Genomic DNA, 18714 nt, shown 5'->3' on the forward strand with positions numbered 1-18714 from the left:
GACGACGCCGCGCACGCGCAGAAGCCTACACCAAGCGCGGGAATACAATCGGCGGCCATTGGAAGTGAGAGCTGGATTTTGGACTACACACAGACAGCGAACGGAGCCTTTTACATCTGGTTCCTGGTGATCGTGTCTGGCAGCCCTGAAGGAGTCCACGGAGACGTGTTCCAGTATCCAGAACCGGATGGTGGTGATATATTCACAAACTGCCTTTTAAATATTTGCATCTTGTGAGTGCGATTCCTACCCCCCCCCCCCCCCCACCCCCCACCCGCTTCCTCTGTTTTAATAAATTTTATGCAGTATTATGCTATGGGGCGTGCGCTCTCTCTCTTTTTCTGTCTATAGATATCTGTGGAGTTGGTTTACCCCGTGTGAGAGCAGCCCAAAGACCCCTTTCATCAATATTGGAAACCTCATCATTATGGACTAATTATTGAAGGACTGGTTGGATTTTTATTGATTTTTCTGTTTCTTTCTTTTAGCACGTTCATGCACTGTTATGATCATTTTTATTGGTTGTGTTATAATAGAATCTATAAAGGTCACACTAGTTTAAGAGATATACACAATTTCAATATATTTGTCACTTTACACAATTCTTTATTCAATAATTATAGTTTCATTTAATCATTTTATCACAGTAATATTATTTTTTGGCGCCACACTTTTTTGTTATATATATACCGCCTTAAAAAAAATTGCATAAATTCCTATTAAGAACTAAGAACAACTTTCGTTTTTGACATAAGTTTATTTATTGTATTATAATGAAGGTGATGGGGAGACAGGGTGGGGGAGACGGGGTGAGGGTGACTGGGTAGGTACAATACATTTAATAAGACCCCGCCACCCCAGTACATTTTAAAAAGACCCCCGCCGCCCCAGTACATTTTAAAAAGACCCCCGCCGCCCCAGTACATTTTAAAAAGACCCCCGCCGCCCCAGTACATAATAAACCCCCCACCCCCATACATATTAAAGAAAAAACAGCTTTACCCAAGACACGTGGGGAAGGGGGAGGGCTGCAGCAACACTGCTGGCTGCTGCAGACGGCCCACGGAGGACTCATTTTTGAGAAGGTAGGATGGGGGGGGCTGCCAATGCACCCGCAGGACCATGCTGCAGATGGCCCGACGGGGGCGGGGAGTGGATGCCCCCGCAGGGGGTGGAACAAGGGGGGCCACAGGGGGGAAACAAGGGGGGCCGCAGGGGGTGTCTAGTACCCACAGGGGGGGAACAAGGGGTGGCATAGGGCCGCAGGGGGTGGCATGGGGCCACAGGGGGTGGGAAACAAGTGGCCGCATGGGGTGACAAGGGGGCCCCATATTAAGACAGGGAGGGAGCAAAGGGCTGCCAGGCAAAAAAAATGGCAGCTTGCCAAGACGCATCAGACCAATCAGGAGGTTTTTTTTCTTTTTCTTTTTGAAGCTTAAGCTTGGGCCAATCGCCAGTGGGCAATTTCGAGTCTTACATATCACGACATAATAACAATCATCTGTTCCTTAGCAGGTCTTAAAATAAGTTAAATACAACCTCAGATGAACAACAACACATGACATATTACACTGTGTCATGATTTATTTAACAAAAATAAAGCCAAAATGGAGAAGCCATGTGTGAAAAAACAACTACACCTTATGATTCAATAGAACCACCTTTAGCAGCAATAACTTGAAGTAATCGTTTTCTGTATGACTTTATCAGTCTCTCACATCGTCATGGAGGAATTTTGGCCCACTCTTCTTTACAACAGTGCTTCAGTTCATTGAGGTTTGTGGGCATTTGTTTATGCGCAGCTCTCTTCAGGTCCAGCCACAGCATTTCAATCAGGTTGAGGTCTGGACTTTGACTGGGCCATTGCAACACCTTGTTTCTTTTCTTTTTCAGCTATTCTGTTGTAGATTTGCTGTTGTGCTTGGGATCATTGTCCTGTTGCATGACCCAATTTTGGCCAAGTTTTAGCTGTCGGACAGATGGCCTCACATTTGATTCTAGAATACTTTGGTATACAGAGGAGATCATGGTCGACTCAATGACTGCAAGGTTCCCAGGTCCTGTGGCTGCAAAACAAGCCCAAATAATCACCCTTCCACCACTGTGCTTGACAGTTGGTATGAGGTGTTTGTGCTGATATGCTGTGTTTGGTTTTCGCCAAACGTGGCACTGTGCATTATGGCAAAACATCTCCACTTTGGTCTCGTCTGTCCAAAGGACATTGTTCCAGAAGTCTTGTGGTTTGTTCAGATGCAACTTTGCAAACCTATGCCGTGCTGCCGTGTTCTTTTTAGAGAGAAGAGGCTTTCTCCTGGCAACCTTTCCAAACAAACCATACTTGTTCAGTCTTTTTCTAATTGTACTGTCATGAACTTTATCATTTAACATGCTAACTGAGGCCTGTAGAGTCTGAGATGTAACTCTTGGGTTTTTTGCAATTTCTCTGAGCATTGCACGGTCAGACCTTGGGGTGAATTTGCTGGGACGTCCACTCCTGGGAAGATTGGCAACTGTCTTGAATGTTTTCCACTTTTGAATAATCTTTCTCACTGTAGAATGATGGACTTTAAATTGTTTGGAAATGGCCTTATAACCCTTCCCAGATTGATGGGCAGCAACAATTGCTTCTCTAAGATCATTGCTGGTGTCTTTCCTCCTTGGCATTTTGTTAACACACACCTGAATGCTCCAGACCAGCAAACTGCTAAAACTTCGGCTTTTATAGAGGTGGTCACACTTGCTGATGATCAATTAATCAAGGGCAACATACCACTGGACAACAGTTACACACACCACACAACATCACGCACTACTTGCATATAATACACAGACAGCAAGTACATCAAAGGGACAAAAAACACACACCACCATAACACAACACTTGGTCAAGACACACAGCACATCACCTGCTAATGAAACACTACCGTGCCAAACACGCCTTGCACAACACAGAGCCAGAGTCAGAAGAGGAACCCAAACATCACTGCAGCAGCAAAAATACAGAGATACAGCCACTACATCAAGAGCCGCAGATTACGCATTACGATCCCAGGCAACGCCGGGTCTCTCAGCTAGTATATATATATATACTGTATGAAGCATACTCCATCTAAAAGGGGACATGATATGGGACATATCACATGGACTGAGAGTTAAAATCATATACATGCATATGAGCAAAAACACTATGATTTATTTGAGATAATACCTGAATTATGGGCTTTGGAAAAGTATTGAAATTATGCTATTAACTCCACTTTTGTCATGCCCTTCCTTCTGCTTATTTTTGTGTTCAGATAATTTTATGATTATTGTTATTTAATACAATGTCTATAATATTTGTTCTATGCATTTGAGTGCACGATTCTTGTTGGGAGCAGCTTCATTTGGGGCCTCTGTCTTCCCCTGAATAGAACACAAATGAAGAATCCCCGTGAAGTACTTCAATGAAAGAATAATACTGCCAACATGTTACAAACATGTTTAATAATGTTTGTATTGTGTATTTTCATTTTCTCATCTAAAAAAAGTGAATTTCAATGTAAAAAGCATGTTGCTGTGTAAACAATTGCAATTAAATCAGAGAGCCTTCATTGCTACATTTAGCCCAAAAGCCAAAGGTTGAAGAACCGTGCAATAAAACTGTAAATAAGATTTGGAATGTGATATGTGTCTTTCAACCTACTGTTGAGAGAATGGCTTTTCATTGTTGCTAATGTACATATTATAAAGTATTGCTGTTGGGGAGATGTATAATAAGTATGTTGAGGGTCATGATTCTGTGGAATCACAATTAGATACCTGTTAAAACTGTATACTGTATATCATCACAATAATAAAAAAAAGCACATTCAGTATTTTTCTTTACAGATTAAGGTAGCTAAAACACTACCATTCCTTTAATCACTGCATTAATTGCAGTAAACATCATTATTCAAAAACCATAGTAATGACATTAGTCCATGAAAAAGACATCACACAATTGTTCAATAAAAGTGAACAAAGAAACAAATAGTTCTGTTTTCAGAAAGTAAAATCATCTGAGATACAATTTAGCAAATTTATCAAATGCTATATATACAATTTAAATTAACAAACAGTGTGCACAATAAGTATATACTTTCATAATGGATACTTTAAAAAAATATTTTCTATTCCCACAGCAAAAGGTTATCATTTTTTTCTACCGATCACTTTCTTGATCATTGTAATAAACGTAATTACCCATCATGAATTTGTACTTGTGAGTTTGTGGGATATTCTGATGGCTATATAATTCCTTCAGTACCATAATGATAATATAACAACATATTTCTAAAGCATACAAAAGCCTAGGAAATGTTGTTCATATAAAAATCAATCTCTCATTAAAAGGAGTCAATGCAGCTGTGTATCTAGATCGTATTTCTCACAGAATTTATCTGTAAAGGGAATACAAGTCAGATATTCACACCATTCACACTTAATAGGATAATAATAGAATAAAACAACTAGACCTGAGAAAAGCGCAGAAAATATTAACAAGAATATGATAATTTGGCATCTTTTACGATACATATCAAACTTGCCAAAACTAATGTAAGGGAGAAATGCAAATGATAAGAAAAAACCACTAACAAAGCCTGAAAAATGGGCAAAATTGTCAATCCAAGGAAGAAGGCCAAATGTGAACAGGAAAATGACGACAGCCACGAGTTTGAAGAAGGCCCTCCATGGTCTTGCTAGAATTTGCCAACTTTGAAAAAGTTCCACAAAAAGGCATGCCAAAATTCCGAACTGTGACCCAGCCGGTCCAACCTAGAAAAGAGGAAGCATCCAATTCCATCATGCACATCAAAAGGAAATGCTATATTAAACATGCACAAACTTCAACATAATAAAAGTGAATTCAGCAACTTCTGTATTATGCTTTTGTCATTTGTGGGAAATCAAACTATAGATAAAAATGATGACACTTTGGCTAAAGATGCCATTACAAGAAATAACAATCCGTAAAGCTAACATTTTTAAAGTTGCCATACAATAACGTGACATTAAGCTAATGCGAATGGGTTAAACAATTGATGATGTTTTTGCACATAAGTAGCTTTGTGGATTTGTGTTAACCTCGGGGAAAATACAGCTCAACCCCCTTATAACGCTGTGCATGGGGTCCAAAGAATCACATCGCGCTATAAGCAGATCGCGTTAGAAATAATGTACAAGTGTATGCATTGTACAATAAAGTATTTAAAATACCAAAAATGATGTTGTAAAGTATTCATAAATACGAAAATTGGGAGCCATGCTTGAATCGCGTTGTAACGGATCGCGTTATAACGGGGTTGAGCTGTAACAGACTTTACTGCTTTAGGTAACATGACGTTATGAGCCCTTATATAACAGACCTCTCTGGATCTGGCTCTCAGTGCTTTACTGCACAATAACAGGTTTCAATAATGTTGGCTATATCTGTTTTCAAACAAGGTCTCTCTTTGAAGGCAGCCAGCGGAGAATAATGGAGCACTTCTAGAAATAGCCTGAAAGCATCATGTAACCTGGGATATGATGAACCTTTTGAGTACTTACGGTTGATAGTTTGAATAAAAAAAAGGTAATGTGAGAATTAAGAAGGATATCAGTTCTATTATTTACAGATGTGTCTCGGAAACCATGTGGTAACTTTACAGGGATGGTTGTCGTAAACTAAAAAATAAAATCCTACTGTAATCCAGTATAGCATATCCATAGGGAAACCGTTTAATATCAGCCCCACATGCAAATCAAAGCATGAAAGTTAAAGGAGTAATCAACCCTAACAAACATCCATTATTTGTCAAGGGTGTGTCCTGCAGATCTATATCTCACTATCTATACTATAGGAAGCCACGATCAATAATGTTGCAGCATTCTACTGTGCTGAGAATGGGAAGCCATTTTGTTTCTCTTGCTTGAGATTTAAACCCGGTAACTTAATCTCTAAGTATCTTGGGAACCCTGGGGTCTCCAAAACGGAAAATAGTGGTGTTTGGCTCATGGGGACCCCAGGTTCACACACTGAACAGAAAATTGGGACTACAAAAAGAAGTAACCAGAATACACCACTAACACAAACAGCAATAAACTTAGTCTAATGAGTAGTGCAAAAGCAGGGAGTATATCATTTTTTTTAGTGTTTACGGTTTAGCATGGAGGAGATTGTTTTGAGTTGTTGTTTAAGGAAGCAATTGACAAATATAAAACAATTACCTGAGGCAGTAAAACAACTGTACACGCTTTTATTAATTGATTCCGGCAGAGTTTAGTGAATAACATGTGAATACTTAACTCTGCAAAATATTTCATTAGCATTGAAATGAACAAGCTGTGTAAAAGTCTAGTTTGCAAAAAAATAAATAGATGTTTCCTTCCATCTTGTCTCTATTCAATCAGCTAAATCCTTCTCAAATTCGAATAATATTTTATTGTAGTCTAAAGGATGGACTCCAGTTTGTAAAGAAGCTACTGGAGTTCTCATATTATTTCCATAAATAAAGGACACCGTGAAATGTAAAAGGATCATTACCTCAGCTCTGTATGGTAGGAATATAGCACTAGTGAGATTTCCAGTAATTCCACTCAGTATATAAATAATTGAGATTCGATGCCAACCCGCAAGCTTTTCCAAATCTCGGAGAATAGTCATCTGGAAACACACGGAAACTAAGCAGTGCAAGAGTCTGCAAAAACAAACGCCCAAAAAAGGATTACTGGGATTTTATTATTTCTACTGTGATATGTGCAACTAAATACTCTTATGAAATACATTACTGTTTAATGAATAGTACAGTAGAAGAACAATTATAGAAGACATGTTGCATCTAATACAAAACACCATTACCATAAGGGGTCTATTTATCAAAGTCTTCTGGCAAAAGAACTGGGACAAAACAAACATTACTTTCAGGATGATTCATTTTTTTTAAATGTATTGTTGTTTATTGATCCAACTTTGCCCCAGTTTAGCACCCAGGAGATTCAGATAATGAACACTTGCCCACTTTTCACAGCCATAAACTTCAAGCATTAATATAATTGTTTGGTACAATGTACTGACACGTATAAAAAGTGCACATAGCTGAATTTATAGAAACAGTGAGATCTCTTCACTATGACACATTAACGTTTGTGTAACTTAGTGAGGTAACCCCAATGATTCCTGACCTGAATATTTTATAATGTAACATTTGGTGACTGGGGCACAGAGAAACAGCCACTGCATTCTCTCACTTCAAATCCTCTGTCTTTAACCCCATACTGTAGCACCCATTTATCTCATAACTTCTCCATGATTTATTATGTATTGTGTGCAAGCTGTTTTGATAGAACCTTGTCTGGAAGCTTTTATCGTATTAAAAGAATCCTATTGGAAGAATGTGAATGTTCTGTGCAGAATATATAAATTGCAGTGGAAAGTGGGAAAAAGAGGTTTCATGTATTAGAAAGCAACTAGACAGTGTTAATAATCACAATATTGCTAACAGATAAGTTGTGCATATGTTATTCTACTAAGTGTTGAAATGAATGCGTGATGCTACTGATGTTACGTTTGATAAAGTTATGGTGGTTACAGCTGCCCGAATATGACGGGTGCTTTGTAAGTAAAGGTGTTTACTTTGCATACATTTGTTTTCAATGAGAGTAATACATAATAAGTTCGATTTTCTAATGATGTATCATAATCCTTTTGAGGTTTTGGTACATCATAATACAACCCTGTCTCTTTGGCACAGAGTTTACACTAGCATCAAACTAAGCTCAAAATGACAAATACCAATATACTGATGTAGCCAGCCCTATTTTGCTCGCTGCCGGGTGAACCCACGGTCCTGTGGCTACCCCAGGCAGTGATAAATTCTCTGTGGGGTCTCCTATTTGGCCATTGGCCAGGCAGCCATGGCTTTTACTGTTGCCAGAGATGCAGTGTTTTGCTTTTCTTCCAGCCGCTCTGGCGACAGTAAATCTGGTTACATCTGTAACATCCCCATTTAAATGTGATATGATTCTACAAACTTTTAGGGCTATTCCACTTACAGTAGTACAAAAATAAACGAATGGGCAAGGTGCAGGTAATTCACCCAGTTGTCATAAATGTAGACAAATATGTGTTTTAAACATATAACGTTTCGTATTTCCATGTGAACACATAATTTAATAGGTTTTAATTATCCCTGTTTTTGTTGATATGGTTTGTGGATCCTTTTGGTTCAGGACACTGTCACCCCACTAATGATTCCCTTTTTAAACTTGGAAATAAATTAGGATACCCCCATTGACCAAATAGCTAAGGGTTGAGAACACTAAGGCCCATATCCACAAAAGGGACCCTTTAGCACCCTATTATGAATCTGGTCCCAACTCGTTGACAAGATAAAGAACAGTGGAAAGCAATAATTTTTCACAATACACAAAGCAATTCATTTTTTCCCTTCCAGAGTCATCAAATAATCATAAGAAACTATTGTTTTGTTACCCTTTTTTTTTTTTTTTAATGTATCTGCTATGTGGGGCTGTCCTTTTAAAGCTACCAATGTCCAGGCAGATGCTGGGCTGTGCCGAAGCATAGCGCCGACATCTAGCTTAGACATTCCTATGGAGAGCAAAGCAGCACCCACCATGGTCCAGGACGTGGCATCACCCACTGCACACCATTACATCTTAAGGACCTTTGACAACACTACACATAATACAGTATATGCAGTATGCTATCATCCCCTTTAATGATAAACTGTACAGTACCAGACAGGTGTAAAGCTAAAAAAAAAAACATGCAATTCACAGTTATGGAATTCGTCTTGGTTGTGATACCTTTTAGCGGACAAGTTCTTCAAACATGAAATGATAGTGCACACAGCTTTTGAGACCTCACAGGTTTCTTGATCATGACACATTATGGCAACATTGAATCCGCTTCCTACTCAACGTTAGAGAAGCTGTGAGTATGACAGCCAGAGCCCTCCTCATGCATCTGCTGCTCACGCACCTCTGACACTGACTGAAACTCCTACTCATTTATGCTAATCCTCTCAACACTCCACTTAATTTAGATTGTAAGCTCTTTGGGGAAGGTCTACCGTTTGCCTTATGTTGTCATTTCCCTGGTGCACTTATCTCTATTGTTTGTACTTTATTTACCTTGTATTGTAATTTTATAAAGCGCTGTTGACGCTTTAGAAATAAAATGATACATACTTGATGACACTCTGTAGAGTAGTGATGGGTGAATGTGCCAAAGATCGGACCACAACCTTTCGGACAAACGTTACTATTTAATGGCAAACCCACGAAAGTTTGTTGGAAGTTTTATTTTATTTTTTAATTCATTGAATCAAACTGTTCAGGTTTGTTGTTGCAAACTTTTTATGCTTGCTTCAATTGTGTTTGCTTTTGCTTAGTCAAATGTTTCATATCTAAGCAAATATGAGTTGTCAAATTTTCGCATCATATTATATATGTAGCCCCGGTCTCTTTTCAGCCCCAGAGACCCCCCTCCGTGCGCGCCGAGCGGTCGCGGGTGCCGCCGGAGGCAGCAACGGACCCGCCGGCACACAGAGAAGGTGGGGGCCGGAGCAGGGAGCGCTCCGAGGCTCTGCGGCGCACTCGGCTAGCGGGGGCCGCCATTGTGTCTGCTCGCGCATGCGCAGTGGTTGCGCATGCGCAGAAGGTGTGCAGGAGTTGCGGCGGCCATTAGGGAGTCGCGCAGGCGCAATACAAGTGCGCACGTGGACCCAATGCAACAGCAGCCTCCACGGGACTACAGTTCCCATGAGGCTTAGGGCCAAATTCCCCCAAGGTGCCTCATAGCGGCCAATGAGAGGCCAGGATTCCAGAGAGGAGAGAGAGATACTTTTCGCGGGCTTAGGAGAACGGCAGTTGGAGCTGGGAGCAGGAAGGGTGTAGGGAGCAAGTGGCTCTTACACCAGGTCAGGTTATCCCCAGGTCCCAGGTAGGCCCCACTCCCCACTAGGTTAGTGGGTAGGTTCTGAGGAAAGGCCCCTAAGGTAGGGACCCTGCCCTTAGGTGTGTGTGTAGTCTTGTCAGTGACACAGCTGCAGTGCTGTGTGCGCTGACAAGAAGACACAGTGTTGAGTGCAGTGCAGCTGCAGCAGTTATTTGGTTGAGCTAGTGAGAGGGGATACGGAGGGTGAAGGAAGAGGTAGTGTGGGTGCAGGGGGTCAGTGACCCGCCTGCATAGGACATTTCTTCCCCGCAGGCCCCTAGGAGAATCCCTAAGGCACAGTAGGTTGCAGTGCTGCAGGGAAGCCAGTTAGGGACAAAGGTACAGCGTTGCGGTTGTTGCAGTCATCTGGGACCAGGCGGCTGGACACTGTGACATCAGGAAGCAAAGCGTTGGATCGACGGATCCTTTTCGAAGCTGTTACTGGTCACCGCCGTGACTGGAAGGTATTTACATCAAGTGCACCAACACAGGTCAACAGGCGCTGATCCTGCCTTAGGTATAACTCTTTGAGGACACTAGTGAAGTGGCCAAAGGACTGAGCCTTTACAAATACATTACCATACATGGACACGGTGTGGGGCATGCGGTGACGGGACAGAGACAGTACTCCTAAAGAGAGCGTTATAGTATAAGTAATGTGATATGTGTTATTGCCACGGTTCATTATCAAAAGGTTATTATTGCGTTACAGCAAAACCAGTTCAAAACATGTGTGTTGTTATGTTTCTTGCCCAGGGGAATCTCATATAACGGGGATCCTGGGTAAGTGGAGGCGCTGCGCTAATAAGTGTTACCCCAGGCTCCCAGCTAGCGGAGGCTCAGATCTCCTGGAGCCACAGGTGTGTGCAGTGACCAGTAGTCTCTTTAGAGCATCAGAAAAAGGGCTACATATATATAGACCATACGATACCGGTTGAAGCACGACATCAAGGGACAGGACACAGGTAACAAGGGACAGCACACAGGTAACAAGGGACAGCACACAGGTAACAAGGGACAGCACACAGGTAACAAGGGACAGCACACAGGTAAGTTGATCACAAATTATTTGTATTGAAAAAGAGACACAAAAACCGACGTTTCGGTCCCCCAGTGGGACCTTTTTCAAGGTGGTGCGAGAAAGGCAACTTGAGAAACGTCGATTTTTGTGTCTCTTTGTCAATACAAATAATTTGTGATCAACTTACCTGTGTGCTGTCCCTTGATGTTGTGCTTCAACCGGTATCGTATGGTCTATTATTGTGTTATGGGATAAGCACCAAACTTTGTTTACTTTCAAGTGGAGTGCCGGCTGTTTTTGGATTATATATATATATATATATATAAATATATATATATAAAATATAGATACAACTTTTTTCAAACAAATCGAACTTGTGAAGAAATTCCATTTTCGTAGCAGATTGGAACTTTGGTTTGGTAACGAGAGGTAACTCTCAATGTATTACTTTCTGGCAAAATATTTTATAAATAAATAAAAGTTTGCCCATCCCTATTGCACAGTTTCTCTCTACTAATTACTTTAGGATATATTCTGCACATTTCTTTGTAACTATGCTGTCACAATGCATATGAAAAATAAACCTGTGAGGTTTTTTAAGCTCTGTACATTATAATGTCACCTATGATTATCTCTATACATTAAACAATAGACCATATTCACTATTTGAAAGTCACAGATGTAAGTTTTATATTAAACATGTTTAATTCTGTGGTTTTGCAATATGGCTTCTATAGAAGCAATGAGGTTACTGTGTTATAGTCAATGGTTATCTCATCGTTTACATCAATAATTAGAGAATTGATCATCTACAGTATATTGACCTAAACCCATACATACATTGTTTAGCTCCCAAATAGAAGAATGATTAAAACAAGTATCAATGTATTCCCAAGTAAGACAAAGCAACATACCCTGCATGCAGGAACAAAGAAAGCCACAACCTGTAGAACTGGTCTGGAACTTCAGGGTTTAGGAATGGCAGTAGTCCACACACATCATCCATGCAATGTACCTAGGAAATACCAGGGATTTATTGTATGAATATTAACCTTTAAAACATTTTCCCTACCAAATGTTGTACTGTGCTAAAATTGCAAAAGATAATCAATATTACTATGTGAGCAAAATATATTGCTTTGACATTCACGTTGGTCTTATATTCCTATATGTCAAACTTTTCCAGACCCACAGGGCCTTGCTCTATAAAGCGCTGATTCTTGGCATTGCACAAAAAGTCCTATTGACTTCAGCGCATCGTTCCGTGTGGTAGCGCTGGATTGACATGATTATACATAATAGAATAAAGCCCATTGTGATTTCATGGCTTTAGATGAAATATCATTATGGTTGCATTTAAAGTGCAGGATTTCTGGATCCCACAAGCTTCTATTTAAAAAATGATGTTTCTATATGACCTCCAGTAACAATTTAATGGCTGCAGTAGAGACGGGTGAATCCGCCCAAATCTGTTTCCTGGATTTTTCGCATTTTCCTCCCAAAATCCGTTTACCAATGTAAAATCCGCCAACGTATTTGGTCGGTTTTAATCAGCGCGGATTCATGAAAACCCGTCTTTGGATACAATCCATCGATGGATTTGTAGAATCCAATCCGCAGATTCAGCAATCTGTTGGCAGATTTTAAGGAATTCCCCAACGGATTGCTGAATCCACCGATTGGATTCTACAAATCAACGGGTTTCGGAATCCACGAGTGTATTAGTAATAATAATAAAAAATCCGCGAAACATGAGTCACCCTTTTTCAGACTGATCTGCTGAAATCCACGGACCAAAGGAACCGACCGATCCGCGGCGGATCCAAATTCGCGTAAAAAAGTCACCCATCTCTAATCAGCAGACTGATTATGTTGGACTTGTGCATAATAAGCAGTCAAATAATGATATATACTGTAGCTTAAGTTACCTGTCTCCTTTATAATACTGTATGTATTTTTTTATATAGTCCATACATCTATGTACAACAAAATATGGTACTCGGGAGGCCCCATGTAAAGTGGAAGGTGTTTGATACAGTGGAGGATAATGCAGTAACATAAAAGAAGCCTCAATTATCTTATGTCATAAACGAAAGAATCAAAAGTAACCTTAGTAAAATTTACACTCATCAACAGGTCTTACATGGGTATGGTGATAAAGCAACTAAACAATAAAAAAATCTAAGATTGTAATAACTTAATGACTTATGTGGAACCTGTGCGTTGTGTTTATGTTTTTTAACACAGTTAAAGATAATGGGGTAAGAAAGAAGCCTGTGACTGGAAGCCTGTGGGATAGACATTGACAGTGCGAAACTGTAAGCACCGGTCAAGAAAAAATCTGCTCAATTGTTGAATTTAGGCAACATATAAGATCCTAGGCAGCAAGCAGCTTACAAGATCCTACAGTGGGTAGCACTAATTTACAGGGGAGGTCATGTAACAATAATATGCTACATTTTGTAGATGACGAAAAGAGCAGTCCAGAGCATATGCCATTGGTAAGCAACAGGCAGCCCGTAGGTAGGGAGCGAAGACATTTCTGTCACAGATTCAAGCTTTTACTCACTCCTGGTCAGCTTGCCAGCATACTCATGAATAGTGTCCCTCTCCTCTGCTTAGCACTAGTTCTGAGGGCAAGAAGAGCAGTGGGACAGTATTAATAAGAGCACCAGCATTAGGCAGCTGACCGGAGAAAGCGGTGAGGTGAGGAGCTTCTACCCATGACTGCAATGTCCCTGTGTGCTGGGAAGAGAGGTACACCCCCCCATGTCTCCCACTTCCCATTGTAGCCACTCCCCCATGTCACCCACACTCCCCCATGCCACCCACACTCCCCCATGCCACCCACACTCCCCCATGCCACCCACACTCCCCCATGTCACCCACACTCCCCCATGCCACCCACACTCCCCCATGCCACCCACACTCCCCCATGCCACCCACACACCCCCATGCCACCCACAGTCCCCCATGTCACCCACAGTCCCCCATGCCACCCACAGTCCCCCATGCCACCCACAGTCCCCCATGCCACCCACAGTCCCCCATGCCACCCACACTCCCCCATGTCACGCTCTCTTCCTGCATATTACTCTCTCTCCTCCCTCACATTCTACTACCCCCATGTGTTCTACTTCTTCAGTAAATGTCAAGGGTAACGTGTGGCCATTTTGGGGGCCCAAGGCCACACATGTGACCTTTGTTGCCCACCACTGATATATGTGATCAGTAAATTCTTCTGCACACTGTTCCGCAATAGTAACGTCTAAACAAGTGAATCTATTTTTTGCCCAATTAAAAAAATGGATGAAGAATAGTTACCAGATGAGGCAACTACAAAGCTCCGACAACAGGTATTGGATTGAGATGTGTGACGCTTTCACCCAGGTTGGAGAGCCATGCAAAATGGGCCCCAGTCAGTCAAAAGCTGAGACACATCACAGTCAAAATTACCCAAACATTTCAATTCATTTGATGCTAACTCCCATAAATATGGGGTTTTGCTGGAGAGAAGAACAAATGGTTGCTGAATCATTTGGGAATTGTAACCAAGCTGCGACTCATTGATGAATCGGTGAATTCATGGCGGAAATATGTGACTTCTGATAAACTTTTAGCCCTTAAATGTTCTGCTGGTTGCCAAGTATTGATATTGGTAAAAAACTAAAAATGCCAAAAAGTGTGCAAATGCATTTTGGAAAGTTTCGCACATCTCTAATATTGGACGTCGATTAATCCCTGCACACAGGACTATTGCCCTGTGCAGAAATCTTTGCAGACAGGACTATTGGCCCTGTGCAGAAATCCCTGCAGACATAGGGTGACCAGACAGTTTCCCCCCCTACACTCCCTCTGCCCCTCCTCAGAACGTGTGTGTATGTTAGTCTGTGTGTGTGCAGAAATCCCTGCAGACAGGATTATTGGCCCTGTGCAGAAATCCCTGCAGACAGGATTATTGGCCCTGTGCAGAAATCTTTGCAGACAGGACTATTGGCCCTGTGCAGAAATCCCTGCAGACATATGGTGACCGAACAGTTCCCCCCCGCCCCCCTCTCCTCCTCAGAGCGTGTGTGTGTGCAGGTCAGTGGCTGTGTCTGTGCATCAGTGGCTGTGTGTCTGTGCTGGTCTCTCTGTGTGAGTTTCTGTGTCTGTCTGTGCAGGTCATTGGCTGTGTTAATGTGTATCAGTGGCTGTGTGTCTGTGCTGGTCTGTCTGTGTGAGTTTCTGTGTCTGTCTGTGCTGGTCAGTGGCTGTGAGTCTGTGCAGGTCACGGAGAGAATGGGGGGGTAGAGAATGGAGGAGGGTGGAGAGAGAGAATAGAGAAGGAGATTGAGAAAGAGAAAATGGAGGGGGAGAGAGAGAGAAAATGGGGGAGGGAGGGAAGGGAGAGAATGGGGGGAGAGAAGGGAGAGATTGGGTGGGAAGGGGTAGGAAAAGGAGAGAATGGGGGGTGGGAAGGGAGAGGGAGAATGGGGGATGGAAGGGAGAGAGAATTGGGGGGAGGGAATGGAGAGAGACTGGGGGGGGTGAGAGAAAATGTGGGAGGGAAGGGAGAGAGAATGGGAGGAAGGTAGAGAGGGAATGGGGAGAAGGTAGAGAGAGAATGGGAAAAGGTAGAATGAATAATACAGCATCAATGGTGACACTATTAGATACATATCATTATAATATTCATTTTTTAGTCATGTCATTTGTTGTATTAATAATTTTTTTGTGTGTCCCGGTTTTTCATTTTCAAAATCTGGTCACCATAATCTGAAGCCCTCTGCCACCTAAAACCTCTCTCTCACTGCCCCACACCTCTGTAATGCCTTACCCTCAATATCCGACTTGCACCCTCTCTTTCCACCATTAAAGCCCATCTTAAAACACACCTCTTTCACTAAGGGTTTGGGTAAATACGGTGGCTGAAACGATACAGTACATCTCATATGCATTGACGATGACCCCTTGCAGAGACATTTACCATAACACCCTCATACTGTACTATCTCTGGAAGGTCTTCCTACTTACCACTTAGATTGTAAGCTCTTCAGGGCAGCGACTTCTTTTCCTAATGTCTAATTTGATGTATGAATCACTTATTCCTATTATGTCACATGTATTACTGCTGGAAAGCGCTATGTACTGTACATCGATGGCGCCACATACCGTATTGGTCCGAATATAGTGCAAGGTTTTTTCTGAAAATTGCCCTTCCAAAACCTGCACTCGCACAATATTCACAGCCTAGCATTTACACTGGGGGAAAAATACAAGATGGCTACGGTGATCAGCCGTCCCGGTTCTGCAGGGACTGACCTGAGCCGGTGTCATCTCGATTTGGCCGGGTAAGAACAGCTGTAGCCAGCAAGAGGGAGAAGGAGATTAGGCTGTCAGCTTAACCACTTCTGGGCAGCAGGTCTCGCTGCAGAGCACTCCTGCTCTGAGCTGCTCCTCTCTAGATCTCACGGTTGGTTGTTTGTTTGTGTGTAAGTGTGTGTGTGAGTAAGTGTGTGTGGGTAAGTGTGCGTGTGTGTCAGTGGGTAGGTGTGTGTGTGTGGGGGGGTAAGTGTGTGTGTGTAAGTGTGTGTGTCTGTGTTGGTATGTGTGGGGGTAAATGTGTGTGTCTGTTGGTAAGTGTGTGTGTCTGTGGGTAAGTATGTGTGTGTTGTTAAGTGTGTGTGTGTCTATGTTGGTGTGTGTCTGTGTTGGTGAGTGTGTGTCTGTGTTTCTGTGTTGGTGAGTGTGTGTCTGAGGGTAAGTGTGTGTGTCTATGTTGGTACGTGTGTGTGTGTATCTATGTTGGTGTGTGTCTGTGTTGGTAAGTGTGTGTGTTGGTAAGTGTGTGTCTGTGTTGGTATGGGAAAAAAAGCTAAAACAGTAATAAAATTGCTCCAGAAAAATATAAAAACCACCCCTAGGCAAGAAGCAGGAGGAAAAAAGAAACCTTGAGGTATATTCGAGACCTTTTTTTTCTCACTGTACAACACCTTCAAAACTGTAGGGGTCGTATTATGTGTGAGGTCGCACTATATTCAGGCCAATACAGTAAATAAAGATATAAATACATACAAACATAAGCAATATGATAAGAGTGTTTCACAGTAAGGTGAGATTATATTTACATTAGCATGGTAGTTATTGTATGTATACCTCTCAACAAAGACGGGAGAGGTGAATACAACTGAGTGGTAGATCCTTAGAGGTCTGTTAAATCTGGCCTACTAACGTGATTCTACATAAATAGGTAACGGCCGTTATTTCTCCTAAGTTTAAAGGGTATCCACAAAACTAATGATATGTAAAAACAACGGCTGATGGGCAAACTAGCATCCTTACGTTAGCTGTACTGTATCAACGGGATTTTCATTGCGTAGAGACGAGTTAACCAAAACACTGCACATGCACATTGGCAAAACTATAAGGTCCATACCAATTAAGTTACAAGCATTACAGACGCGTTACCAGTGGCTCTAGTGAGCCTGGCAGTTCTGCTCCCAAAAAGATGAGATGAATTCTTGTTCATAGTTTTGATGTTATTTGATGTTATTTTCCCTGTTAATTATTTCTGAATTTATTCTTCACACAGTGAATTAACCATGTGTGTATAAAAGTTTTGTTCACAAATTCTGTCTCTTGGTAATTATTGTTATATGCACGTTATTGTACACTCATACTTAATACATTTAATAAACCATATTAGGTCAGATAAGCATAATCTACATTCACGTTAATAACTATTAACCATAGTATAATGCATTACATAAACTTTGTGGGACATTATCAGATGCATCTGTTGATGCGCTTCTGACTTTTATATGTAGAAAAAATAGAAAAAGAGACAGCACATAGCCAAAGTAGCAGGGTAACACGCACAATTGTAGTTTTGTATCATACACTCTGGAACACATTATACAAGCCAGACATTAAAAAAAGCGACGTTTCAGGTCTGCATTCGGCCTTTTATCAGGTAGGTGAAAGGCTGACTTTGGGTCTGAAATGTCACTTTTTTTTATGCCTGGCTTGTTCCTTTGAAATAAAGGCAATTTATTTTTTTACTACAAATGAGTGCTGAATAATGTGTTTCGGAATATGTGATACAAAAGTACAATAGTGAGTGTTACCCTGCTACTTGAGCAGTGTGCCGTCTCTTTTTCACTATGTATATACAGTATGTGTGGCCACACTTGATGAGACATGCACCTCTCTTTAAAGTCCCATGCAGAAAGATATTTTTCTAGCTCTTCTTGGGTATTCAATGTTGTTCCCCGAGTGTAATGTAATTACCTTTCTGGAACATTGCATTTCCAATTCGCGAGCTGCCCATCAGGACGGCATAAGTATTAACCACTTCTTATTTTGGGCTGCTCTGCAAAATATGCAACTGGAGAATCTATCTGATGAGTATTATATATTTTCTGCTGCTCAATTGTATTATGAATCTCACACAGTGTTATCATCATGAGTTTAGTGCAGCACTCATGTTATCATGAACTTATTCCAACATTATTCATGTTATAGATACATCTGGGATTTGGACATGTCTCTACCATAATTACAACTACTGGGACTTTATCTTGGCAAAATAACCTGGATCCAGCATTATTAGTGTCCTACTCCTATATGTTTGTTTCTATTATTACGATTTACCTGATGGTTACACTTGTCTGTATATCATGTTCCACCATACAACAAGTTAGGTAGGGGTATTTACTGACCAGCCAGTCTAATTTACATTCACAAGGGTTAA

General features: G+C 41.3%; 1 protein-coding gene across 2 annotated transcripts in view; it reads right to left on the minus strand.

Moving 5' to 3' along the window:
• Positions 1-3857: 3857 nt before the first annotated feature.
• Positions 3858-18714, minus strand: part of RHBDF1 (rhomboid 5 homolog 1) — a 353037-nt gene continuing 338180 nt past the window's right edge. For both annotated transcript variants that reach the window (XM_075565248.1, XM_075565249.1), the window contains 3 exons: positions 11894-11994; positions 6545-6698; positions 3858-4797 (listed from right to left, as the gene is read on the minus strand). In XM_075565248.1, coding sequence (XP_075421363.1) covers positions 4378-4797; positions 6545-6698; positions 11894-11994 — 675 coding nt within the window. In that variant the 3' untranslated portion in view covers positions 3858-4377. The remainder of the gene's footprint in view (positions 4798-6544; positions 6699-11893; positions 11995-18714) is intronic.

Source organism: Ascaphus truei, chromosome 11 (assembly GCF_040206685.1).
Source record: "Ascaphus truei isolate aAscTru1 chromosome 11, aAscTru1.hap1, whole genome shotgun sequence".
Classification (NCBI taxonomy): domain Eukaryota; kingdom Metazoa; phylum Chordata; class Amphibia; order Anura; family Ascaphidae; genus Ascaphus; species Ascaphus truei.